Source organism: Cicer arietinum, chromosome 1 (genome assembly GCF_000331145.2).
Source record: "Cicer arietinum cultivar CDC Frontier isolate Library 1 chromosome 1, Cicar.CDCFrontier_v2.0, whole genome shotgun sequence".
Lineage (NCBI taxonomy): Eukaryota > Viridiplantae > Streptophyta > Magnoliopsida > Fabales > Fabaceae > Cicer > Cicer arietinum.
The window spans coordinates 41,813,409-41,825,337 of NC_021160.2; the positions used below are offsets into that span (position 1 = coordinate 41,813,409).

Sequence of the window (11,929 nt, forward strand, 5' to 3'; positions counted from 1 at the left end):
GTAATAAGCTTGCAATGCAATGCCACAGAGACCTCAAACGGAACCACCAACGTCCATTTTCATTCCCATATATTCATTTTCTCCCCAAATCAGCCCCCATGAGTTTTTAATAATCCAGTAATTGGTGCCATCTTATGTTCCATAACCAACAATAGTAACCGAATGCCACTTGGTCTTGTCTGAATAGATGTCATCCATATTTATTGGACACGATCCTTCAAATATCACTCCTTTATAATTATTGAATAAAAGAATTGATTCGGAAGTGAAACCCAGAAAAGCTGAGACAGGTTGTCTTGCCACACTGCTTTGTATGGATAATCCTTCCCTTTAACTAAACCCTCATTTCTAATTATATATTCAAATGCAGCGCTTATGTGGCCATTTTTACACCCCTTGTTGACATGATCACAATCAACTAATTCTTGCTGTGAAAGTGACATCAAAGGGTCACCTCTACTGATTTTAAGAATGCCTTCAACAGCTGCCACCGTAGAGAAAGCCCAACAACATCCTACACATATATGGAATATATGAATTGATTAGTTTCATGAAATTTCATACGAATAATGTCTCTTAACTTGTCTAACAAGGACTTTTCAAAGCTGGATCCAATCTATTTTTAATAAAATATATTTTCAATAGTGACAATTATTCATGCTCTTATTCTATAAAAATATTAGTTTAGTTATAGTTTTTAAATAAAATTTTGTAAGAAAAATGATATATAATTAAAAGCACTTTTGATAATATTCTAACAAAAAAAATTACCACAATCACGTTGATTTTGAATATTTGTTACACCTCCCTTCAATCTCCAATCAACGTTTGCTGGAATCTCATTATAAGATCCGTTCATGCTAGGTAAGAGTGTAAGTATATCCAAATTGAATAATTCTATTGGATTTAAAGGTATTGCACAACCATAAGAATGGACAATATCCCCACTAGTAAAATCAGTCGATAAAAAATCATTAGTTATTCTAAGACAAGATGATAAATTAAAAAATTGATAAATAAATTATCAAAATAAACTATTTTTTGTCAAAAACACATTAAATTGTTTTTTTTAACAAGTTTTAATTTATCTTTTATTATAAATGAGACCTACATTTCTTTTATAAACACCTACATTTAATTAGTACTGGATGTTTTAAAGTTAAGTTGTCAAATACTCAGATATATAGTACTATCAAAGTAATCAATTGATAATTAATTATAGAGAACATTATAAAAAATGTTGTTTTACATTCTAATGGTACTAACCACAAGTATCTTGTCCTAGATAATGATGCATTCAGAACTTCTAAGTCATGTGAGCCATCAAATCGACCATGTTCTGTAAAAAGACAAAAGAAAGAAATAATGTTAATTATAGAGAATAAATAACAAAATGTTTTTCGATAGAAATTGACAATAAAATTTGTAATGTATAGGAAACCTTGAATGTAAGAGCCATCAACTACTGAGAAAACAACCACAATCACCAAAAGAGAACACATCATCCTTTTCATCTTCCAATATCCTTCTCAAAAGTTTATGTTAAAAGCCTTTAAATAAGAAAATAAAATACCAATCCTAAATTACCCTTGAGAAATCCCATAGAAAAACTTTATCTTTTTAAATACAACTTTTAAAAGAATACATCATGTGTCATTCCTTATTTTGTAACTAGTTAAAGTATATATAATAACAACTAAAAATAAGATACATAAATATGAAATAATTATATTTACTGTCTGATATCATTTCCAAAGAAAACTTTTACATACCCAAAATAGAGACCTTGAGATTCTTTCCACAATAGAGAATAGAGGGTCTTGTAACATTAAACCTTATTTGTTTTTGTAAAAAAAAACTAAATTAAATTAAAAAGCACAATCAATAACATAAATTAGTTGTGATTATTTTGCAACAAATATTGAATGTTTTTGATAAAAAAAAGTCTAATGTGCCTTACTCATTCATTAGGTAGAAAATGAAAAAAAGTCTAATTTTGCAACATATATTTCTAACTTGCCTTAATCAATAACAAAAATTAATGCATTTATTTAAAATTTAGATTAAATACATGTATTTTAAATATTTTTATTTTATTTTTTATATTAGACATCAAAGGGAATATATTGGACAGCCTACCAATAGATAATCCTCTCCATCAAATAAAAAGAAATTGATTGTAGAAATTAATCAGTCTTTATCTCTACGTATCTATGTTAATGTACATTTTTACTCATAATTAGTACTATTTGTTTAAAATAAAAATGTTTTATTTACAACTAATTAAGATAGTCTCAAATAACTGTCCCTGGACCATATAAAATTATTTACTTTTATATAATGATTGAATTAATTATTTAACACGTGTAATATTTAAATAAGTACTTACAAAATTGAGAATCAAAGATAAAAAAGTACTAATTAATTTTTGTTCCCCACCAAAAAAATCACACACTTTATACACTTGTAATTAACAACAGAACATCCTCATTTTCTTAGAATATTCTTTTCTCTCTTTAGTTTATAGTAAAAAGTTGGTATAAATTATGGCCTTTATGTAAAAAAAGAAAATTTATAAGAAACATGTGTGTTCTGTTTTCATGCATTTGTTATTTGTTGTCAATTGTATATAGAAGTTTCCCTCATGCTTTTGTTATTTTTTTAAACATGTCTATTATTAATTTTATTTATTTATGTTATAAGATAAGAAAATAAAAGTTAGACACATTCAAATACATAAATTATTTTAAAAACATCTATATATAAAATAATCAACATTAAATTAATTATCTACTTTTTAATATATGTAAAGACCATTCAAATTTATAAAAAGATTGAGAATTACTGACTTTAATAAATGATGAGTGAAAGTGCAACTTAACAAATAAATTAGAAATGAGAAGGCATTCGACCATAAGTTTTTCTCCTTTGACCCAAAGTGCATCTTAACTAATTAATAAATTGGAAACTAGAATGTATATTAATTAACTTATTTGTAATTTTATCATGAATTAGAACATCCTTTGAACTTCTTTAATAAATTTACTTATAAAAAAATTAAAATTTTTTTTTATTTCCCTTTATTTTCTATTTAATTGAGCCAGAAATAATTTCAATTAAGTTATTTTCAAATATGTATATATATATATACATATTTAAGAAGAGATTAAATTTAGATTAATGTAATTAGATAATATTAAGTTGTTTAATAATATCTTACACAATATATATTTTATAAAACTTGAAAAGTTTATTTTATACATAACAATTTAACATATCTATCCATTTTTTTTTGTTTTAACCTAAATATTAATGGAAACGTTGGCCTTAGTTTTGGACTTTATGTAAGAAAAAAAAAATACCAACTAGTAATTAAACACTTGTACGAGGGTTACATGAAAAAAATACCAACTAGTAATTGATTAGTTTCATAAAATTTGATATAAATAATGCCTCTTTATTTGTCTAGCGAGGACTTTTCAAAGTTGGACGCAAGCTATTTTTAATAAAGTATATTTTCAATAGTGACAATTATTCATGCTCTTATTCCAAAAAATATTAGTTTAGTTATAGTTTTTAAATAAAATTTTGTTAAAAAATTATATATAATTTAAACCACTTTTGTTAATTTTCTAACCTATAAATTTACCATAGCTACGTTGATTTTAAATCTTTGTTACAACTTCCTTCGATCCCCGGTCAACATTTGTTGGAATCTCATTATAACATCCATTAATGTTAGGTAAGAGTGTAAATGTATCCAAATTACATAATTCTATTGGATTTAAAGGTATCGCACAACCATACGAATGGACAATCTCCTCAACTGTAATATTAGTGGATACAAATATATTAGTTACTCTAAGACAAGATAATACATTAAAAAATTGAAAAATATATTATCAAAATATACTCTTTTATGTCAAAAAAATATTAAATTATTTTTTAACAAATTTTAATTTATTTATTATTACAAATGAGACCTACATTTCTTTTACAAACACCTACATTTAATTAGCACTGAATGTTTTAAAGTTAAGTTGTCACATACTCAAAAAAATGTTGTTTTAGATTCTAATGGTACTAGCCACAAGTATCTTTTCCTAATGATAATGAGACATTCTGAACTTCTAAGCCCCGCGAGCCATCAAATCCATAATGCTCCGTAAAAAGACAAAAGAGAGAAACAATGTTAATTAGAAAGAATAAATAACAAAATGTTTTTCAATGGAAAAAGAAAATAAATTTTTTAATGTATAGGAAATCTTAAATGTAAGAGGCATCAACTGGTGAGAAAACAACCACAATCACAAAAAGAGAACACATCAACGTCTACATCTTCTTCCAATATCTTTTTGTGAAGCATATTTCAAAGTTTGTGTTATATTATATAATGACGTGTTGAAGCCTTTATATAGGAAAATAAACCACAAATCCGCAAGTTACTCTTGAGAAATCCCATAGAAAAATTTATCTTTTTAAATACAATAGTTAGTGGGAGATGTACAATTAACTTTTATTTGTCAACATTATTCTAGATAAATTATCTATGATTCATTCTATACATAGATAAAGTGAGAAAACAATTCTATGAAAACAGAAGATATATAGGATAATTAAGTAGCAGTATAACTAGGAAATAGGAAAGTGTATTGTGATCTAAATTCAAGTAATGTTGGGTAGATATAATGAAGTCTTAAACAAAAAATAGTTTGCGGTCTGGTAGGATTGTAGGGTAATAAGTTTGCGATGCAATGGTGAGTAGATATCCATTTTCTCCCCAAGTCATCCCCCATGAATTTTTATGCACCAGACACGATCCTCCAGATATCCCTGATTCATAATTATCGAAGAAAAGAGTTGACTACAAAGTAAAACCCTGAACAGCTTCAGTTGGCACTACCCTATAATAGTCACTTATTGGACTTTGATGTACAAATCCAGAACTACGACAGGTGCCCTTCACTGCTTCGTATGGATAAACCTCAACTCCAACTAGACCCTTATTTCTAATTATATGTTTAAATGCAGCATTTAGTTTGCCATTTTCACACCCATGGTTAACATCATCACAGTCAACTAGTTCCTGTTGTGAAAGTGACTTCAAAGGGCGACCGCTAATTCGAACAATGACTTCAGCAACTGCAATTGCTGAAAAAGTCTAACAACATCCACCACATATATGGAATATATTAATTGATTAGTTTCATGAAATTTGATATAAATAATGCCTCTTCAATTGTCTAGCGAGGACTTTTCAAAGTTGGATCCAAGCTATTTTTAATAAAGTATATTTTCAATAGTGACAATTATTTATGCTCTTATTCCAAAAAATATTAGTTTAGTTATGGTTTTTAAATAAAATTTTGTTAAAAAATTATATATAATTTAAACCACTTTTATTAATTTTTTAACCAAAAAATTTACCATAGCCACGTTGATTTTAAATCTTTGTTACAACTCCCTTCAATCTCCGGCCAACATTTGTTCGAATCTCATTATAAGATCCTTTCATGTTAGGTAAGAGTGTAAATGTATCCAAATTACATAATTCTATTGGATTTAAGGGTATCGCACAACCATACGAAGGGACAATCTCCAAAACTATAATATTAGTGGATACAAATATATTAGTTACTCTAAGACATGATAATACATTAAAAAATTGATAAATAAATTATCAAAATAAACTCTTTTATGTCAAAAAAATATTAAATTATTTTTTAACAAGTTTTAATTTATTTATTATTACAAATGAGACCTACATTTCTTTTACAAACACCTACATTTAATTAGCACTGAATGTTTTAAAGTTAAGTTGTCACATACTCAAAAAAATGTTGTTTTAGATTCTAATGGTACTAGCCACAAGTATCTTTTCCTAATGATAATGAGACATTCTGAACTTCTAAGCCCCGCGAGCCATCAAATCCATAATGCTCCGTAAAAAGACAAAAGAGAGAAACAATGTTAATTAGAAAGAATAAATAACAAAATGTTTTTCAATGGAAAAAGAAAATAAATTTTTTAATGTATAGGAAAACTTAAATGTAAGAGGCATCAACTGGTGAGAAAACAACCACAATCACAAAAAGAGAACACATCAACGTCTACATCTTCTTCCAATATCTTTTTGTGAAGCATATTTCAAAGTTTGTGTTATATTATATAATGATGTGTTGAAGCCTTTATATAGGAAAATAAACCACAAATCCGCAAGTTACTCTTGAGAAATCCCATAGAAAAATTTATCTTTTTATATACAATACTTAGTGGGAGATGTACAATTAACTTTTATTTGTCAACATTATTCTAGATAAATTATCTATGATTCATTCTATACATAGATAAAGTGAGAAAACAATTCTATGAAAACAGAAGACATATAGGATAATTAAGTAGCAGTATAACTAGGAAATAGGAAAGTGTATTGTGATCTAAATTCAAGTAATGTTGGGTAGATATAATCAAGTCTTAAACAGAAAATAGTTTGCGGTCTGGTAGGATTGTAGGGTAATAATTTTGCGATGCAATGGTGAGTAGATATCCATTTTCTCCCCAAGTCATCCCCCATGAATTTTTATGCACCAGACACGATCCTCCATATATCCCTCATTCATAATTATGGAAGAAAAAAGTTGACTCAAAAGTAAAACCCTGAACAGCTTAGACAGGTTGTGTTGCCACAACCTGTTGGTTGGAGGTAACTTTCAGTTGGCACTACCCTATAATAGTCACTTATTGGACTTTGATGTACAAACCCAGAACTACGACATGTGCCATTCACTGCTTTGTATGGATAAACCTCACCTTCAACTAGACCCTTATTTCTAATTATATATTTAAATGCAGCACTTAGTTTGCCATTTTCACACCCGTGGTTAACATCATCAGAGTCAACTAGTTCTTGCTGTGAAAGTGACTTCAAAGGGCTACCACTAATTCGAACAATGCCTTCAACAGCTGCCATTGCAGAAAAAGTTTAACAACATCCAACACATATATGGAATATATTAATTGATTAGTTTCATGAAATTTGATATAAATAATGTCTCTTCATTTGTCTAGCGAGGACTTTTCAAAGTTGGATCCAAGCTATTTTTAATAAAGTATATTTTCCATAGTGACAATTATTCATGCTCTTGTTCCAAAAAATATTAGTTTAGTTATGGTTTTTAAATAAAATTTTGTTAAAAAATTATATATAATTTAAACCACTTTTATTAATTTTCTAACCAAAAAATTTACCATAGCCACATTGATTTTAAATCTTTGTTACAACTCCCTTCAATCTCCGGTCAACATTTGTTTGAATCCCATTATAAGATCCATTCATGTTAGGTAAGAGTGTAAATATATCAAAATTACATAATTCTATTGGATTTAAAAGTATCGCACAACCATACGAAGGCACAATCTCCCAAACTGTAATTTATAGTGGATACAAATATATTAGTTACTCTAAGACAAGATAATACATTAAAAAATTGATAAATAAATTTTCAAAATAATCTTTTTTATGTCAAAAAAATATTAAATTATTTTTTAACAAGTTTTAATTTATTTATTATTACAAATGAGACATACATTTCTTTTATAAACACCTACATTTAATTAGCACTGAATGTTTTAAAGTTAAGTTGTCACATGCTCAAAAAATTGTTTTAGATTCTAATGGTACTAACCACAAGTATCTTTTTCTAATGATAATGATACATTCAGAACTTTTAATCCCCATGAGCCATCAAATCTATAGACGAAAGAGAGAAACCATGTTAATTAGAAAAAATAAATAACAAAATGTTTTTCAATGGAAAAAGAAAATAAAATTTTCCATGTAATGGAAACCTTGAATGTTAGAGCCATCAACTTGTGAGAAAACAACCACAATCACAAAAAGAGAACACATCAACCTCTTCATCTTTCTCCAATATCTTTCTGTGATACATATATCAAAGTTTGTGTTATATTATATAATGGTGTGTTGAAGCTTTTATATAGGAAAATAAACCACCAACCCACAAGTTACTCTTGAGAAATCCCATAGAAAAATTTATCTTTTTGAGTACAGTGCTTAGTGGGAGATATACAATTAATTTTTATTTGTCAACATTATTCTTGATAAATAATCTATGATTCATTCTATACATAGATAATGTGAGAAAACAATTCTAAGAAAACAAAAGCCATATAGGATAATTAAGTAGCAGTATAACTAGGAAATATGAAAGTGTGTTGTGATGTGAATTCAAGAAATCATGGGTTGATATAATAAAGTCTTAAACAGAAAATAGTTTGTGGTCTGGTAGGATTGTTTGGAAATAAGTTTGCGATGCAATGGTGAGTAGATTTCTATTTTCTCCCCCAAGTCGCCCCCTTGAATTTTTATGCATCAGACACGATCCTTCAAATATCCCTCCTTCATAATTATCGAAGAAACGAGTTGATTCGAAAGTGAAACCCTGAACAGCTGAGACAAGTTGTATTGCCACAACCTGTAGGTTGGAGGTAACTTTCACTTGGCACTACTCTATGATAGTCACTTATTGGACTATGATGTACAAATCTAGAACTACGACAGGTGCCCTTCACTACTTTGTACGGATAAACCACACCTTCAACTAGACCCTTATTCTAATTATATATTTAAGTACAACGCTTAGTTTGCCATTTTCACACCCATAGTTTACATCATCGCAGTACACTAGTTATTGTTGCGAAAATGATTTCAATGGGTGATCGCTAATTCGAACAATGCCTTCTACAGCTACCGCTGCAGAAAAAGCCTAACAACATCCTACACATATATGAAATATATTAATTGATTAGTTTCATGGAATTTGATATGAATAATGATACATCAACCTCTTCATCTTCTTCCAATATCTTTTTGTGAAGTATATTTCAAAGTTTGTGTTATATTATTTAATGATGTGTTAAAGCCTTTATATAGGAAAATAAACCACAAATCCGCAAGTTACTCTTAAGAAATTCCATAGAAAAATTTATCTTTTTAAATACAATACTTAGTGGGAGATATAAAATTAACTTTTATTTGTCAACATTATTCTAGATAAATTATCTATGATTCATTCTATACATAGATAAAGTGAGAAAACAATTTTAAGAAAACAGAAGACATATAGGATAATTAAGTAGCAGTATAACTAGGAAATAGGAAATTGTATTGTGATCTAAATTCAAGTAATGATGGGTAGATATAATGAAGTCTTAAATAGAAAATAGTTTGCGGTCTGGTAGGATTGTAGGGTAATAAGCTTGAGATGCAATGGTGAGTAGATATCCATTTTCTCCCCAAGTCATCCCCCATGAATTTTTATGCACCAGATACGATCCTCCAGATAACCCTCCTTCATAATTATCGAAGAAAAGAGTTGACTCAAAAGTAAAACCTTGAACAGTTTAGACAGGTTGTGTTGCCAAAACCTGTTGGTTGGAGGTAACTTTCAGTTAACACTACCCTATAATAGTCACTTATTGGACTTTGATGTACAAATCAAGAACTACGACAGGTGCCCTTCACTGCTTCGTATGGATAAACCTCACCATTAACTAGACCCTTATTTCTAATTATATATTTAAATGCAGCACTTAGTTTGCCATTTTCACATCCATGGTTGACATCATCACAATCAACTAGTTCTTGCTGCAAAAGTTACTCCAAAGGGCGACCGCTAATTCGAACAATGTCTTCAACAGCTGCCATTGTTGAAAAAGTCTAACAACATCCAACACGTATATGGAATATATTAATTGATTAGTTTCATGAAATTCGATATAAATAATACCTCTTCATTTGTCTAGCGATGACTTTTCAAAGTTGGATCCAAGCTAGTTTTAATAAAGTATATTTTCAATAGTGACAATTATTCATGCTCTTATTCCAAAAAATATTAGTTTAGTTATGGTTTTTAACTAAAATTTTGTTAAAATATTATATATAATTTAAACCACTTTTGTTAATTTTCTAACCAAAAAATTTACCATAGCCACATTGATTTTAAATCTTTGTTACAACTCCCTTCAATCTCCGGTCAACATTTGTTGGAATCTCATTATAAGATCCATTCATGTTAGGTAAGAATGTAAATGTATCCAAATTACGTAATTCTATTGAATTTAAAGGTATCCCACAACCATATGAAGGGACAATCTCCCCATCTGTAAAATTAGTGGATACAAAATTATTAGTTACTCTATGACAACATGATACATTAAAAAATTGATAAATAAATTATCAAAATAAACTCTTTTATGTCAAAAAAATATTAAATTATTGTTTAACAAGTTTTAATTTATTTATTATTACAAATGAGACCTACATTTTATTTATAAACACCTACATTTAATTAGCAGTGAATGTTTTAAAGTTAAGTTGTCACATACTCAAAAAATTGTTTTAGATTCTAATGGTACTAACCACAAGTATCTTTTTCTAATGATAATGATACATTCAGAACTTCTAACCCCCATGAGCCATCAAATCCATAGACGAAAGAGAGAAACAATGTTAATTAAAAAAAAAATAAATAACAAAATGTTTTTCAATGGAAAAAGAAATTAAAATTTTTCATGTATAGGAAACCTTGAATGTATGAGCCATTAACTTGTGAGAAAACAACCACAATCACAAAAAGAGAACACATCAACCTCTTCATCTTTTTCCAATATCTTTATGTGAAACATATATCAAAGTTTGTGTTATATTATATAATGATGTGTTGAAGCCTTTATATAGGAAAATAAACCACCAACCTGCAAGTTACTCTTGAGAAATCCCATAGAAAAATTTATCTTTTTGAATACAGTACTTAGTGGGAGATTTACAATTAATTTTTATTTGTCAACATTATTCTAGATAAATAATCTATGATTCATTCTATATATAGATAATGTGAGAAAACAATTCTAAGAAAATAGAAGACATATAGGATAATTAAGTAGTGGTATAACTAGGAAATATGAAAGTGTGTTGTGATGTGAATTCAAGAAATCATGGGTAGATATAATGAAGTCTTAAACAGAAAATAGTTTGTGGTCTGGTAGGATTGTTTGGTAATAAGCTTGCGATGCAATGGTGAGTAGATTTCCATTTTCTCCCCCAAGTCATCCCCTTTGAATTTTTATGCACCAGACACGGTCCTTCAAATATCCCTCCTTCGGAATTATCGAAGAAAAGAGTTGATTCGAAAGTGAAACCCTGAACAGCTGAGATAGGTTTTATTGCCACAACCTGTTGATTGGAGGTAACTTTCACTTGGCACTACTCTATGATAGTCACTTATTGGACTATGATGTACAAGTCTAGAACTACGACAGGTGCCCTTCACTACTTTGTACGGATAAACCTGACCTTCAACTAGACCCTTATTTCTAATTATATATTTAAGTACAGCGCTTAGTTTTCCATTTTCACACCCATAGTTTACATCATCGCAGTACACTAGTTATTGCTGCGAAAGTGACTTCAATGGGCGATCGCTAATTCAAACAATGCCTTCAACAACTGCCACTGCAGAAAAAGCCTAACAACATCCTACACATATATGAAATATATTAATTGATTAGTTTCATGGAATTTGATATGAATAATGATACATCAACCTCTTCATTTTCTTCCAATATCTTTATGTGAAGTATATTTCAAAGTTTGTGTTATATTATTTAATGATGTGTTAAAGCCTTTATATAGGAAAATAAACTACCAATCTGCAAGTTACCCTTGAGAAATCCCATAGAAAAATTTATCTTTTTGAATACAATACTTACTTGAAGTTATACAATTAATTTTTATTTGTCAGCATTATTCTAGATAAATTATCTACGATTCATTCTATTCATAGATAATGTGAGAAAACGATTCTAAGAAAACATAAGACATATAGGATAATTAAGTAGCAGTAGAACT

General features: G+C 28.5%; 2 protein-coding genes across 2 annotated transcripts; both read right to left on the minus strand.

Moving 5' to 3' along the window:
• Window positions 1-224: 224 nt before the first annotated feature.
• Window positions 225-1,502, minus strand: LOC113787820 (probable cysteine protease RDL6). The gene is made up of 4 exons (XM_027337188.1): window positions 1,442-1,502; window positions 1,267-1,339; window positions 772-947; window positions 225-514 (listed from the first exon to the last, which is right to left on the minus strand). The coding sequence occupies exons 1-4, from the start codon at window positions 1,500-1,502 to the stop codon at window positions 225-227; spliced, it is 600 nt and encodes a 199-aa protein (XP_027192989.1).
• Window positions 1,503-4,864: 3,362 nt separating this feature from the next.
• LOC101513324 (ervatamin-B-like) lies at window positions 4,865-6,970 on the minus strand. The gene is made up of 2 exons (XM_004488813.1): window positions 6,691-6,970; window positions 4,865-5,151 (listed from the first exon to the last, which is right to left on the minus strand). Exons 1-2 carry the CDS (start codon window positions 6,968-6,970, stop codon window positions 4,865-4,867), a joined length of 567 nt encoding a protein of 188 aa, XP_004488870.1.
• Between the last annotated feature and the right edge of the window lie 4,959 nt (window positions 6,971-11,929).